Here is a 16080-nt window from a genome sequence, read left to right on the forward strand (position 1 = left end):
ACACTGTTTTGACCTGTTAGTGTTTAACCATAGAACTGTGAACTTGCACTTTGACTGAAGAAATATTTTTGCTTTGTTGATGCGGTGAAGACCAGTGATTCTTCAATGATCAACCTTATTTGTGATGCAGCTTGCAGTGTCCTGGCTTTTTTGGTGGGACAGAGGTGGTGAGATCCCTGCTGCCATTTACAGTGCATGTCCACTTTCAGAGACAAGGAGCAACGTGGGCAAGAAGAGCCTTGGTTATTGATTAATACTCTGGTAATTGGTTATTGATTGCTTTCAGCCTCCTTCACATTGTCTGAAGGGAATGCACTGTGCGAAAATCATTTAGTTTGGGACTGAGTTTTGTTTTCTGCCAAATCTCATTTCAGGATGGAAGATTTAGTATCTGAAAGTACATGTAGAGGGGTAATTGGTCAGTCCAGAACAGACGAATTGCCTCCTTCTGCTGCTCTCAGTGTTGACTCATCCTGCGGATCCTGCCTGAAAAGCATCAAGCGCTGGGTGCCTTTGGACTACAAGCATGAAATGGTTCAGCTTTTAAAACTTGCAGGTCCTGTGGTAAGACTGTGTTTAGCTGAAGCAGCTGACAAAGTTTTACCCTGTCTGTATGACTGAATCTAACGGTACTAAGGTACTCCAATTTGAATGTGAATCTTTGTAAATGCTGGAACAGCTCTCTAGTTATTATTAGTGTATACTGAGCAGTTTGCAGTGTAGATCACAAGTTGTCATGAATGAAGTTTGTTACTTTAACTTGGGGTTCGTTTTAGACCAGTAATTATTTTTAATGTGACACCTGTTTTATTAAAACAGTAATGAACAGGTTAATTGCTTCAAACCACTGAGGCTCACTGATAAATAATTATCCAATGGTGATAAAAGTATGATCATGATAGCACTTTAACTAAAACTAATTTCACCCCTTTACTGACCTAAGATATAGTATACTGTATGCTTTAGAGAAGTGGCTCTCAGGCTGTGTGGTGGGCCCCCTGGTGGAGGATACAATCACTGCAGGGTGGATGTAGAAGACTTGGGATAAAATATGGAGTTAAACTAAGTTGAATTAATATGAATTATTTAGGGAAAATAAACCAAAAAATACCTTCCTGTTATTATGTTGACCTTTACTAAACTGATCTTTTCTTATTGTTGATGACTAATGGAAATTGTGTGGTATTAGAAAGAAGCAATGCTGTATATGTCTGTGAAGTTTGTCAGTCATCCAGGTCATCGTAGTCTAAAGAGCTTGGAAAGAAAAGCTTCTGGACTTCTTTAAGTTTCTTGAAGATCTTTCAACCCTCATCTGATTGATTCTTCAGTTCTAAGAGCAACTGGTGCTTCAGGGAACTTAAAGAAGTCCAAACGCTTTTCTTTCCAAGCTCCTTGCAGCAATATACAGCACAGTAATGTATTTTTTATTTTATTTAAATGTTTTATTTCAAACTTGTGCAGTCTTACACTGATCACTTTAAACACAAGACAGATAAATAGGCTGCTCAAAAAGCAGGTGCACCAGAGAGGCAACAACAAGACAACCCTCAAAAAGCAGGTGCTGTCTCCTTATCCCTGCTGACTGATTTCTCTCTACATTCACTTTCTGTTAGGATCTTTTTCAATACAGCATAACACGCTAACCGGACCCCATTCAGGCTGGACAAGTAGTCCAGCTCCTCCAGATAGCACATCTAATGAAGCATCACAAGAAGGCTGGCTATGTCTCAACACTGTCTCAAGAGTGTGGAAGAGATATCTGGAGTTGGGTTGTTACTCCAGAAGAGCTGGACAGAAGGAACCAGCAGGACAAGTATCTGCTCCTCTGGGCAAGAAGGAGAAAGGGTAGCACTATTAGAGCCCTAAAATAACCTCCAGTAGGTTACTCGTGTACATCTTTCTGATAAAACTGTCAGAAATAGCCTCCATTAGACTGTCGTGAGGACTTGATGTTTTTTAGTGGGACACATTCACAATCAAGTAGCTCACTTAGCAGCCACAGAGGGTTCACCTCTGGTGCCCTGTTCTCTTCCAAGATGCATGCATCATAATGCTTGCCAAAGCCTCTCTGACTCTTGTGTGAGCTTGCTCCCATCGATGAAGAAAATGGGTACCACTGGTGGACCTGCCAGTTCTGTGGATCTGTGGCACATGCCAATCAATCTGCATGGTGCTTGCCCCACTAAAGGATATCAGGATCTTGTGCCATGCTCATGGTTCATTTTCTGACAGTTTAGTCAGAAAGAATGCACATGAATAGCCCTGTGATGGTGATGTTGTAGGGCACTGGCAGTGCTCCTGCTGTTCCCCTTCACACAAAGGAGCAGAAACCAGTCTTGCTGCAGGGTTGACGCCTTTTAATGGCCTTTCCTGATATCTCGTTCACACAATAGAAACTGTCCTGGGAGACACAGCAAACCTGTTTTTGACATATGGATGAGTCATCCTGGAGGAGCTGGACTACTTGTGCAACCTGAATGAGCTGCAGCTACTGTCCCCTGCTAGCAGTAGTCACAAGGACACTAAAAAAAAGCAACACTGGAGACAAATTGAATAAGGAGAGAGGAATGGTTTCTTGAAACGATTCAGAGGTCTTATTGTTACCTCTGTAGTGCATCTGCATTTTAATTTGCATCAAAACAGGTGAAACTCCTTCACATTGGTTTGTGCTTCCTAATCTGATAACTGCTATCCAGTGTTGGGTAAGTTACTTTAAATTAGTAACTTAGTTACATTACTAGTTACTTCCATCAAAAGTAACTCAGTTACTTCAAGATACTCGTTACTTTCAAAGTAACTAGTTACTAGGGAAAGTAACTTTGGTTTTACTCAGACTTCTCTTGTTAATGTGTTGCTAACTGGATACCCAGCAAGATTGCCAGTCTTCTAGCTTGCTTACTTGCCACAAGTGCACTGTGCCACCTACCAAAGGAAAAAATAATGTGCATATTTCCACGAGAGAAATCCCACGCCTGGACCGTCGTTGACCGCCACCATGATTCTAGCCTACGTTACAGCGTCATGTGCGCTTTTTACATCCAACACAAAAACTGCAGTCGTGGTGCTTTTGATTGTACTCAGAAATTCTGCCTTCTGAATAGGAAGATGTAGGCAACACCAGACTGCAGATGAGCTGCATACAGGGCAGGACTGGGACAAAAAATCAGCCCGGGCATTTTGACTAGAGACTGGCCTGCCATTATAGCAAAAATCATAAAGCCTTTGAATGAAAACAAACTGTCTTGATGGTATATATGCTTCAATCTATCAATCGTTTGTTGTAAGACTCAGATAATTATTTATTAAAAGCTAGACATTTGAAATGAGAATAAGAAAGTATTTCTTTGTGCCCCCCTTTCCCTGTTAATGCCCTACCTGGCCCCCTGGCAACACTTTGCTAGATCCGCCCCTGCACAGTTACCAGCTGTCAGCTACTTAGAAAAGGATCCTGGTGTTATTTGTCTCTCAGAAACAGTTCATAACTTCCCTTCAACTCATTCATGTCACCTAAAAGGTAAACCTGTTTCTCCATCACCTGTTCAGCTCTGATGATTCAGTAAGGACATCTCCTGGTTTCATCTTCATGTTTCCCTCTCACCAGATAACCAAACCGATATCATGACCAGCAGCTTTACAGCTGTGGCTCCAGCAAACATCAGCTGATACTAGAAAGTTAATATTAAATAAATTCTAACAACAGCTGATCAAGCTTAAACGTGCTGCTGTTGTTTAGCGCGACATCCGCTGGTTTCCTCTTTCTGGCGCAAAGTGGGCGATAAACAAACAAGAGAGAAAACCGATCAGCTGATCATTGATCAGTTTCATGATTGAAGTAGAACAGGAGAGGGAGGGGGAGAGAATGAGAGAAGAAGAGGCAGCTGTGCAGCAAAGACAGAATAACTCCAGCTTTGTGTCTTTTTCATTGTAGCTGAATGTACGGGACAAACTGTTCCTTTTCACCTCAATAAGAAACGCGTAATATTTTCTCTGAATGAGACGATTCCGTTTTTTACGGGAACGGTTGGCAACTCTAATAATTAACCGTATGAACAAAATAAAGTTCAACATCAGTAACATAGCACCCACCCAGCTGTATAGAAACCCCGTCATGCTAGCTAGCACGCAGTACGAAAAAGTCAGCACAACGAAAATAAACTCCACCTAAACTTGGTTTATATCTGACCCAGATAGACTGCAGGTCATAACTTCTTACCTGAAGTTCAGTTCACCTGACACTCGGACCGGCGGCCGCTTCAGGTCTCTCCTCTTGCCTCCCCTTTCTCTCCTCCACCTGCTGGCCTCCACCACTTGCTAATGTTACTGAATCTGTGGAAGCCACCGCAAGAAGTAACAAATAACGAGCCTATCTAAATCCCAGTAACGAGTAACGCGTTCCTGATTTTGGCATAATAACTAGTTACCGTGCTCGTTACCACAATAATAACGTAGTTACTGTAACGCGTTACTTAGTAACGTGTTAGTCCCAACACTGCTGATATCCCTAAAGTCTAACTGATTTTGTCTGCTAAAGTGTTCCCTTTATTTATTTTTAGCACTGTAGTAGAAAACAAACACAGCAACATTTCTTGGATGCATTGGCCGGGTATATAAAAATGTTCTAGAAGTTCCAGGTCATGCACAAAATGTAAATGAATCTAAATTAAAACACTACCCTGAACACCTTGCAATGCATCTACCATCAAATTCAATGCAATACGATAGCAAATGTGGAATCACAGATATTTTTCAAACAATAGTCTCCACAGAAAATAAGGCACATTTACAAGTGCCCCCTCAACAGAAAATTATAACTGTGAGCAGGAAAATAGTTTTGCAGCCCAACATGTATCCACTTTTCACTGAGTGCTGTTCATTGCACAAAGCCAGAACTTGATAGATGAGGGCATTTAGTTTCCTTTGTGCAAACCTTTTGATGCCAAAAACCTGTCAAAAACCTACACCAGCAATCATAAGAACTACTTTCTAAAGAAAGGAGAAGTAGTAAAAGACATTTAGAAATACAAAGGAACTGCAGCAAAATCAAAGCATGACACATGTCAGCTGCCAGAGCAAATAAGAACTTTTTTTTTCTTATCTCAGGGCCTCTTGAATTAATGTTTCTTTTATGAATAAGAACCCAGCCAGCAACTTTATGTGTTGAATATTAAGTGTAACATTTCATTCATTTTTGGCGACGTTCATTTATCTTTTTATTGTTATAAAAACGAAAGCACTTGATTTTGTTTTTCAGTTCATTTCACAGTTGATGAGCTTCCTGATCGGCTTCGTCAGCGCGGTGTTCTGCGGTCACCTGGGAAAGACGGAGCTGGCAGGGATGATGTTAGCAATGGCAGTAAGCTATCTCGATGCGTTTTTTGTTTCTACTTTTTTTTCTATTGTGAAATGTTGAAAATTGCTTCAATAGCCTTTTTGCCTTTGAATAAGCATTATACTCATGCATTCAGCTTTTCATTTGTGAGCCTGAGGTTCTTCTGTAATGTAATAAAGTTTAATTTCAATGCAGGTCATAAATATCACAAGTATTTCCATCGGCTATGGTTTGATATCAACATTTGATACTCTCATAACCCAGGTACAATTCACTTTATTCATCTAATCGGGTCAGTCTTAAACACAGTCTGCTTTTTCAGACTTGTGGTTACCTTTTTCTTGCACCTCAGCAAATACTATGAGATTTTCCTTTTTACCATTTTGCTTTCAGACTTATGGAAGTGGTAACCTGAAGCGTGTAGGAGTGATACTCCAAAGAGGAGTTTTGATCCTCCTCTTAGCCTGTTTCCCCTGCTGGGCTCTCCTTATTAACACTCAGTCCATTTTGCTGGCTGTCAAGCAGAGCACGCAGGTTGCAAGGTGACCTTCTTACACAAATCAAACTGACATCAATGGCACATATACACTTATTACTCACAAAGTTATTCAGTATGGGTTCTGCACTTACTTACAATCTCCCCTTTTCTCTCTGCCATAAAGACTGTCACAGCTGTATGTGAAGATCTTTATGCCGGCTCTGCCAGTGAGTTCAGCTGCCACCACGCTTTTCCCAAATGTCTTTTGTATCTCCTTCCATAATGTGTTGCATTATCAGTCTAATTAACCCCCATTCAACACATTGGGTTCGGCAGGCTGCCTTCATGTACCATCTGCAGGGGAGGTATCTTCAGAATCAGGTGCATTTGATGACTGCAAAACACTGGTGTGAAACAAAATATTAATGAGATGTCTTGGAGTATGCAATGACATTGTTTTGTGTGTTGCTAGAGAGACATTTTTTGGGGGAAAAATAGCAAAAATAACAGCAGGTGCACCAAAACCCTGTGTTTTTCATACAGTTTGCTTTGGCTCACAGGGCATCATGTGGCCCCAGGTGATATCCGGAGCCATAGGAAATGTTTTAAATGCTGTTATCAATTACATCCTCCTCAGTGTTCTGGATCTGGGGATTGCGTAAGTACACACCATCACTCCCTGCTCCCCTTAGTTAATATTTTACACTAATCAGCTTTGGAAAGCAATATAATGTTGATTACTGATAGTCAGCTGAATGCTTAATCTGGGAACGTCTTTGTATGTGCAACTTTCCTTTTCTACTTTTCTATTGCTTAACATTCAAGCGGATCCGCAGCTGCCAATGCCATCTCACAGTACTCCCTGGCTGTGTTTCTGTTTTTATGCATCTACATCAAAGGGCTGCACATACCTACATGGGATGGCAAGTTTACTAGATATACTTTTTCTTCAAATTTTCAAATTAAGTGACAGGATATCAGAGAAAGGGCAAAGCCACTCTCTTGGAACTAATACTTTGCTCCTCATTACAATTATAGGAATCAGTTGTGCATAAACTCTTTAAGGGTGTTGCTATTTAAACTGACTGGACTCCACATTACAATCATTATGGAGGATTTAGTTTGTGATGCTATTATATTTTTAAATTGTCCTCAGAGTGTACACGAAAAATACTAAAAGACAAGCCAGCAAATACTTTTGAAAAACCTATTTTTTTAAAAAGCACATTTACACCTTAATTATAGATTTGTTATGTAATTTGTTAAATTACATCAGCTTTGCTGTCGGTGAACATGTACAAGCTGTTTGTTTTTTAAATCATTACTTTATTTAGTTTTTATTCCTTAATATGTGCTGAGTTGAAAACTTGTCTATATATGTAAAAGTCAAATTTTTTGACATTTGGGTTTCAGTGTTTAGCTAACATGCTTAAGCTAGCTAAAGAGCAACATAGCTGAGGTAGAAGAATTACAATTTTAAATAATTTAGGCATATTTTTGTCCTTCAAAGCGAGTGTGATACATAAAGTTCCTAAAAATTAAGGAATGCTAGCATGCTAACACACTGCTAGAAACGCCTTGTAGCATAGTAGATACTGAAAGAAGTGTAATTTAAATGGCAGCACAGTGTAAAGAAGGCAAATGTGAGCATTTAGCTAAACCTTTCATACCTTCTGTTATCTTTCAGGCTGGTCTGGAGATTGCCTGCAAGAATGGGGTTCCTTCCTCCACTTGGCCCTCCCCAGTATGCTGATGTACTGTCTGCAGTGGTGGTTGTATGAGATTGCAGGGTTCCTGGCTGGTGTCATCAGTGAAACAGAGTTGGCGGCTCAGTCTGTAGCTTATGAAGTGTCTACTGTCGTTTTCATGGTAACTCGTTTTTTGATATAGTTATTTAAACATTTTTTAAAGGTATGTGCAAGAGGGCTCATAACTGAGTAGCTTATTGATAATAACTGTAACACTGTGTCACTAATCCACACACACTCAAAATATATTTATGCCCAAAATGCTGATATAAGTTATTTGATTACATGTAAATTCTCCACATAGTTTTGTTACATTATTGCAGTGTCAAATGAAATGTACTTGATTGGTATAAATTCAATTTAAGCTTCTTCTTTTTTTGCTTAATGATTAATTATTTAAATATTTGTATATATTTCAGTTTCATTTTACTTAAAATTATTGATTCATGTTTATTCATGTGGTGAATAATTGTGAAAAAAAAAGATCTTTTGCCACATTGGCGAGCCTGTATATTGAGTTTATTTTACACACATTACATAAAGTTATTGATAAATTCTAAAGTAACTAAATGATTTTCATGAGCAAAATGTTACTCTGTTACTGTGAAGTAATTGCTAACATTTGCTCTTCCACAGTTTCCTGTAGGCTTTTCTGCTGCTGCCAGTGTTAGGGTTGGAAAGGCTCTTGGTGGTGGGAACACAGAACAAGCTAAGCTGTCCAGCAAGGTCTCCCTTCTCTGTGCATGTATGAAATGATATTACATGCACATTACATTATATTATATTGGGATGTCACACCAAAATCAGAATTTCCTGTTTTAGTATGCTGTTGTCAAATGAAAAATATCTCAAAAATGAGAGCAAGAAAATAATTATATGCCTAGTTAATTTATTGCTCACATTTTAAAAAAATGCCTTTCTTATATCCAATCCAGTGATTGTCTCATGTTTCCTTGGAGCCGGTATTGGTATAGCCAAGGATGTGATTGGTTACATATTTACCACAGAGAGGTGAGTAATACAGAGAGGTGAATAAACTTGTGTGTTTATCCTTGGTGCAGAAACTATGAGTATATGTCAGTCATGAGTAATTCATCATGTATTAACTTCAGTACTAATCCATCTGTGCTTCTTAATACACAAAAGTAAGTCATGGAGTTCCACAGGGGTCTGTAGTGGTAACCAATACTTTACATTATACATGTTCCCCTTATATAATATTATTTGAATTATATTATTTGACTCTGAATAACATTTTCATTGCTATGCAGCTGACATCCAGCTTAATGGCATAAAGGCCTGGGTGACCTCTCATTTCATACTTCTAAATTCAGACATAACTAAGGTTATAACCTGATATTTATTTTAGAAGGCGTTTCTTTGGCTTACCTCAATGATACTGAAAAGCTACTTCATGAATGTATTACTTCTAGGCTGGACTATTTTAATTCATTATTATCAGCTTGCTTTAAAAGCTCCCTGAATAACCTTCAGTTGGTAAAAAAATGTTCCAGCAAGAATACTAACTGATACTAGAAAGGGGGACAATATTTCTCCCATATTAGCTTCTCTTTATTGGGTTACTTGTGGCTGAAGGTAAAATAAGGTAAAATGGGAGGCAGAGCCTTCTGCTTTCAGAGTCCTGTTCTGTGGAACCAGCTCCCAGTTTGGATCAGATGACCCTGAGCTATCCATTAATTACACTGCAATACGACTAGGCTACTGGGGGTTCCCGTGATGCACTGACCATGTGCTTTGTGCTTATATACCACTCTGCATTCAATCAATAATAATTATGGAACTCTGGCTTTTTTTTAGATGCGTGTCTTGTCCTGATTCTCTCTGCTGTCTTCTCATTCTCTTCACCCTCGACCGGTCACAGCAGACAGTTCTGCTGGAGGTTTCTTCCTGTTAAATGGGAGTTTGTTCCCTTCCCAGCTTCAGCCACTTGCTTGCTCATAATGGGTCACGTGATTGGGGTTGGAGTTTTTTTCTACTGTTGTGGGATATTTACGTTCCAATATGAAATACCTTGATCAGACTGTTGTTGTGAATTGGCACTATATAAATGAAACTGAATCTAATTAAATTGGCTTACTCCTACTTACTCCTCTATTTCAGAGACATTATACAGAGGGTGGCTAATATCATGAAGATATACAGTTTCATCCATGTTGCTGAGACTATTGCGGTGAGATCCTTCCCAGTTCAAAAACGCTTTTTCCCTCTGCTGAGCAAAACCAGCCTGATGTGTCGACAGAAAACTTTTATTTGCTTTTTTACCTTCACAGGGTGTGTCAGGAAGCATTGTCAGGGGGGCAGGGAAGCAGAAGATTGGTGCGCTGTGCAGCTTGGTGGGATACTACCTCATTGGGTTCCCGATTGGAGTATCTTTAATGTTCCCTGTGAAAATGGGAATTTTTGGTTAATGTCAACAATATATTTTTGCAGCATATACAAAAGATAGTTAAATTATATTTACACTAACAACTAACTGATGACTTTCTATCTCTGTTGCAGGGCTTTGGACTGGGTTTTTAGTTAGTACTTCTTTACAGTCCATGTTTTTTATAACTTTCCTGTGTAAACTAAACTGGACGAAAGCCACTGAGGAGGTGAGTAAGTCCTGGGTGAGGAAGAGGAAGATACAGTCATGTAAAAAAGAACATGTTAAGTCCTGTGAAAAAAGCTTCCAGAGCCACTTTTAGTAGCAAGAACTAGAAGTAATATATTTCAATGTGACTTTATCAGAAGGAGTTTCAGTCTCTCATGTTGTTGTGGAGGATTTTTTTTACAACAGCGCTCCAGTTTCTTGAGACTTGCTGGTATTTGTTTATGCACAGTTCTCTTAGGGTCCCACCAAATTTCATTTTCAATCAGTCTGAGGTCTGGACTTTGACTGGGTCACTCCAACACCTTGATTCGGATTTAGTTTTTTGTTGTTGTTTTTTACCCTTTCTGTTGTAGATCTGCTGCTGTGCTTGGGATCATTGATGGTCTTACAGTTGACTCCAGAATACGTCGGTATACAGAGTTCATAGTTCTATCAATGACTGCAATGTGCCCAGATTCTATAGCTACAAAAGAAGCCTCTTCAATTACCCCTTCACCACTGTGCGTGACAGCTGGTATGAGGTCCCAGAAAGTTGATCCTTTTTATCTGGATTTAGTGTTTTAAGTGGGAGAAGCCATTTTGTTAGTCATCCAAATGACCCCTCACGTGGCTGCAGGTTTCCCCAACTAACACCACTGACCAACACTGGGCCATGAGCACAGTTTCCTAATCATTAACATGCAAATTGTCAAGACCATTGCTTAATGGCCATTCACAGAGAATTAGGGAATGACTAGAAAAACAGCATTGTAAGATTCTGAAATAGCCTGACACATAAAGGATGACCAAAGTTCTTTGCTTAGGCAGCGGTTGTCCTTCTTCTCTTCTGGAATGTGTGGAGCATTCTTTAGGGGACTTCCCAGCTTTCACAACATGTCCAGCTGGAATAACCACTTTCACTCAGGGCCTTTCTGATATGATGTTCCTCTGCTTTCAAGATGAGATAAGAGCATTTTTCTCCAAAAGAGAGACGTTTTTGTGCTTTGTTCAGATACAGCTTTACAAACCTAAGCTGTGCTGCTATGTTGTTATTACAGAGATTCTTCTGAGAACCTTTCCAAAGAAGTCATGTTTGTTCAGCGTTTTTCTCAGTGTTCTGAGGCCTGTGTTTTGGGCATTTTCTCTTTTGTGTGAATGTAAGAAATGTAGTTAATGTAATGTTAACACGATCTATGTAAAATCTGGGATCTGTGTTATTTTTAAAATACTTATTTTTTTTCTTGTTTTTTAATATCTCTGAATAGGCACTTGTAAGAGCAGGAGTCCAAATTACAGAGAGGAATACTAATGGTAAGCAAAAACAAAATTTCCTTCAGTAGCTTTTGGTCATTTTTCTGGGAAATAAGATTACCGTGATTTTAAAGTTTCCCTGAGCACCCTGGACCCAAGGGAAAAATGCGTAACGACCAGCCGATCCAGTTCTGTGATTCCAGTAGAAGAAAGGCCAGAGCCACTCAATTCAGATGAGAGGGCCTTGGGCGCCATGGCCTTATCCACCAGGCAGCTGGTGTTACGACGTGGTGCCACTGTGCTGCTAATGTTCGTCATCCTTGCTGCTGGAGTTATCATCAGCGAGATTCTCATCAGACGCCTTGAAAAGTGATTGAATAATGTGTGCAGTACAAAACAAACAAACAAGTCTGCCTTTAGGAGTATATGTGACATGTATCATAGTAAAGCATATCTTATAAACCAGCTTAATATTTATCACAGGATGCTGTGAAGTTCTGTCTGCACCCATAATATGAAGTAATTAGGATGACTGTGAAGACTGTGAATTGCCCCATCTCAACTAATTCGTCATTTAAAATATTCAGTCCAACTTTTACACAATTTTAGGCCATTTTGTTTTCTGCACTTAGTGCATGAGATGGCAAATAGCAGCATTAGAATGAGCAGTAATTACTGAGCTTTCTAAAAGTCAAACACGCTTCTTGGGGCTGAATTATAGCTTCATTTCCTGACATTACTGCACAATCAAAATGTCTTTAAAGCCACAGAATATTATCTGCTTGCCATTTCAGTAGTAGTATTTGAGGTCAGTTTTCTAGCTCTTTCTAGATCTAATTTAATCCATAGTCGGAAAAATATAGTAAAAAATAGGGCTTAACTGAATGAAAAGCCAAACTGAAAATAGTTACTGTATAGACAAGACGTTCTTTTTTATAGGAACATGCTGTGTAAGCTGAGCACCAATCGAGACTGTGAAATAAATAAAATTTCCCATCCTACAATTCATAGCCTGAATTGGTGCCGCAATTAGAACCTAACATGATTAAAGGTTATATTTAGGCTACAGCACATCTGTGGAAGGGTGCTTTCATCATCAAAAGACAGAAATGCTACTCTCTTGCTTGGTTTATCTTGCGTTCCTTTGATCTGTGTTGCCAAATTTGATGATAATGAAAGGCCTGTATGTGCTCACTGTAACATGCTGGCTGGATAAAGACATGTCACCCTGAGCAAATCAACCACCTGTTCCCTCTGCCCGAGCAGATAACCAGCTCACAGCTGAAGCCTGCTCATAAATAAAGGATTCAACCTGCTTAACAATGAACAGTCAACCATGTGGGATTTTGGCATGTATATGTGGTGTTTGTACACAGCTATTAATTAAATAAATTGACTGTTTGTCTGTAATATCTAAGGTTAGCCTGGAATCAGTTAGCGCAAAGGCTAGAAAGAGGAATCACTGCTCAAAGATAACAAAATCTGCATTTAAATACCTCTAAAGCTCACTATCTACTCAATTGTGACCAGTGACTATACCAGAGCCTGGCTCCTCCTTGTACAGTCTGTCCTAAAGCAAAGACATGCTATTGTGTTTGGGCCAGATTTCAATTAATTCTTTTTTTGGAGCAAGTCAAGAACAAGTAAATAAGAAATCTGATTTTTATTTGATTTTAATCTGAACTCAACCAGCATGAGAAGTTCCCAAATTACGCTCATAACATGTTAAGTGAATAGAAAACAGGGGAACAGGTTTTGGTTGCTCTAGCTTTATTTTTGCTTTTTCTCATCAAGCATATTCCCCTACTACATTACTTTTATTTTACTTGTGCAAATGCTAAACCTTGATGTTAAGCAGCTAATGGATGGTCACACAAGGCCCTGCACTTGCTACAGCTTGATGTTTGCAACAGTACGGTTAAAAAAAAACTTGCATATTAATTTATCGTTATTCAACATGTAAATCAGGTTTGATTCATACAAGGTTACATCGTCATCTGAGCTTCAGTCTTGCTCATCAGTGGAGGTATTGCCACAGGCTCCTCACAGAGACCATAATCTTGGTCTGCTCGCCTCCAGAGACTGCAATCAGTAACACGCTGCGGCGTCATTAACAAGTGAAAAGTGACTGTCTAAAGATTTGCTGTTAGTATCTTTAGACTGCAACTTAGTCTCTTTACGAGTCTCATAATAACTTTTCAGGTGTTGTAACCACAAAGCACAATAATATTCTTGAACCTCAGTTAAATTATGACTCCAATTAATGCAACAATATAAAGCTGGGACTGAGTTTAAATGTTCAAATTTAAATGGAAATAAATAGAAATAGTATTAAATGTTGAAACGAACACATTTTCTTGCTTGTTTTTTGTTTTTTAAGAAATACATTCTCATTTTAAACTCGATGCCAGTTCGCATGCTTTAAAATAGTTGGGATGGGGGCATGTATCCCATTATGTGGCTATACATGTACTTTTAAACTACACTTTTGATAACTGAGGAAGCCAGCAGCTGTAGCTTTGAAAGCAAAATGATTTTGTGTTGTTGCTTGGAATTTCATCTCCACAGCAATTCGGGGACTCCTTTGTTGTATTTTTCATTTCATAATGTACAAAATGTTTCAAGGGGAGACAGCTTTGGACTGCAGGCAGGGCCATTTATCACCTGCACTAGTTTGCCATAGTGGTCTCCTTGGTCTACCTGCATAATGTTGTCTGGCACTATCTCACAGACACAAGCAAGGCTTTCTTAAAAAAAGACATCATCTGCAGGACAACAAGTGCTGTTCCAAAACCTGCAAAAACAGTACAGTGTTGTGCATAAGTCTTAAAGCACCTCTCATTACTTTATATTTTGTTTTCAAGGAACCAAACGTTCTCCTAATTTGTGGTGTTTAAATATAAATCGTTTCCCAGGCTTTATGAAAGTCTTTTACTATTTTTCTTTGGATATTGTCTGCTTTTCATTCATTTTCATTCCAGACCTTATGTTCACCATTTTCAGAGGTTTTGTTTGTTTTTCTTAAGGCACTTAACACTATGAATCATTCAAGCACAAAAACTAACAAGAAAGGCATCTATATCAAGGGACAAACTGGTACATTGGACAACTTAGCAAAGAGAAACATTTAAATTGGCACTTTGTTACAAGCAGCCTCTCAAAAAAAACACATAATTTGTTCTTGTATGTTCGAACAACGGTATGACAAATGCCAAGGATAACACAAAGATAACAGTAAGTATTTTATGTGCACTAACAAGGTGATTCTCAAAGAGGTAAAAAGCACGGTTTGTTGTACTTAAAATATTTGAGTAATGTGAAAAAGTGGAGGAAAAAATAAGTAGTGGCCAAGATAGAAAAACTATCACAGCAGATGAACAGCACCTGATAGTCATGTCCTCGGATATGCCAAATTTCATAAGAACTTGACTGAAAATCAGGAGAAACAGGTTTGATGGAGTGATAAATCCAAATTTCAAATTTCAAATGCTTGTCAGTATGAAGTCAGGATACAAGAATCTGGAAAGCATCTGATTGGCAGCAGCTTAATTTTTCAGTATGACAATGATCCCAAATGCAGTAAAAGCATACTGCATTGAACTACACACTGGAAGAGTCATGGATTGGCCTCCCCAGAGCCTGAAACTCAATGTTATTGAAGCAGTGTGGTGTCATCGTGGCAGAGAATGAAATAAAAGGCAGCCAACAACCAACGAAGAACTTTGAATGTCCTTCAAGAAACCTGGAAGTATTCCTGAATACTACTTAAAGAAATTACAAGAAAGTTTTGCTAAGAGAGTTCAGGCTATCTTGAAGAATACAGGTAGTCATACCAAATATTACCAAATTGACTTGTATAAACTCGGTTTTTTATATACTGTCTTTCAATGTGTGTTTGGATATGTCAGTAAATCTCTGCACCTGTTTCCAATATTCCTAACAAAATTTAATGAAATGAGTGTCTCAGGACTTTTGCACAGTACTGCAGTTATGAGCATTCATTCACCCCGATGCCCTCCTGGATATTGATACTCTTCTATTTTCTTTTTTCTTATTTTCTTTTATTTCCAAACAAACCATAATCAGTGACAATGACTTTTTTTTTTTTGCTGTGTTATTTCTAGGCTTTTTCTCTGGGATTCTCTTTTCATACCCAGTCCTGTCACTAATTAACCTGATTACCTGTGCGATTTGTCCCCATGATTACACAATTTTCTAGTCTTATTTTGTGTAGAGTGCATATCATATAAGCTCTATTCGATACTGCCACTCTTTTGAATACTTCATTTGTGCTGCTTGTGCAGTATCTGTGTGCTAAGAGGTTGAATGGGTATGTTAGGCCCAGAAACAATTGTAGCTTCTTTTTAATATGTAATAGACATTAGCGGTTATTGATTGGGGTGTGAGCTTTGTTTCAGTCTTACCTGCATCAGTCAAGTTCCTCCACACCAAATTCGCTCCTCCACATCTTTATGGATCTTTCTTTGTGCACTGGTGCGCAGTCGTGTTGGAACAGGAACAAGCTATCTCCAAACTGTTCCACCAAAGTTGGGAGCATTTAAATTGTGCAATATGTCTTGGTGTGATTAAGCATTCAGTTTTATTTGTCATATGCAAGTTAGCACAGGGTCAACATTGCAATGAAATGTGTTTGACGAGCAGCAGTCACTCAGCAGCATGG

General features: G+C 38.9%; 1 protein-coding gene across 1 annotated transcript; it reads left to right on the forward strand.

The window, feature by feature from the left end:
* Positions 1 to 375: 375 nt before the first annotated feature.
* Positions 376 to 13197, forward strand: LOC102303415 (multidrug and toxin extrusion protein 1). The gene is made up of 16 exons (XM_005945381.2): positions 376 to 564; positions 5252 to 5353; positions 5525 to 5593; positions 5723 to 5871; positions 5992 to 6034; positions 6144 to 6188; positions 6368 to 6465; positions 6633 to 6730; positions 7495 to 7676; positions 8192 to 8300; positions 8491 to 8566; positions 9677 to 9746; positions 9847 to 9979; positions 10076 to 10170; positions 11414 to 11459; positions 11534 to 13197. The coding sequence occupies exons 1-16, from the start codon at positions 376 to 378 to the stop codon at positions 11770 to 11772; spliced, it is 1743 nt and encodes a 580-aa protein (XP_005945443.1). The 3' UTR covers positions 11773 to 13197.
* Positions 13198 to 16080: the final 2883 nt, after the last annotated feature.

The sequence above is a fragment of the Haplochromis burtoni genome, unplaced genomic scaffold (assembly GCF_018398535.1).
Source record: "Haplochromis burtoni strain Fernald_Lab_line unplaced genomic scaffold, NCSU_Asbu1 Contig_447, whole genome shotgun sequence".
NCBI lineage: Eukaryota > Metazoa > Chordata > Actinopteri > Cichliformes > Cichlidae > Haplochromis > Haplochromis burtoni.

Excerpts from the sequence above, each read along its gene's own strand:
- LOC102303415 (XM_005945381.2), top strand. The coding sequence starts at position 376 with ATGGAAGATTTAGTATCTGAAAGTACATGTAGAGGGGTAATTGGTCAG. Across the intron at positions 5,354-5,524 it reads GGATGATGTTAGCAATGGCA|GTCATAAATATCACAAGTAT; the intron begins GTAAGCTATCTC and ends ATTTCAATGCAG. Across the intron at positions 10,171-11,413 it reads GGACGAAAGCCACTGAGGAG|GCACTTGTAAGAGCAGGAGT; the intron begins GTGAGTAAGTCC and ends ATCTCTGAATAG.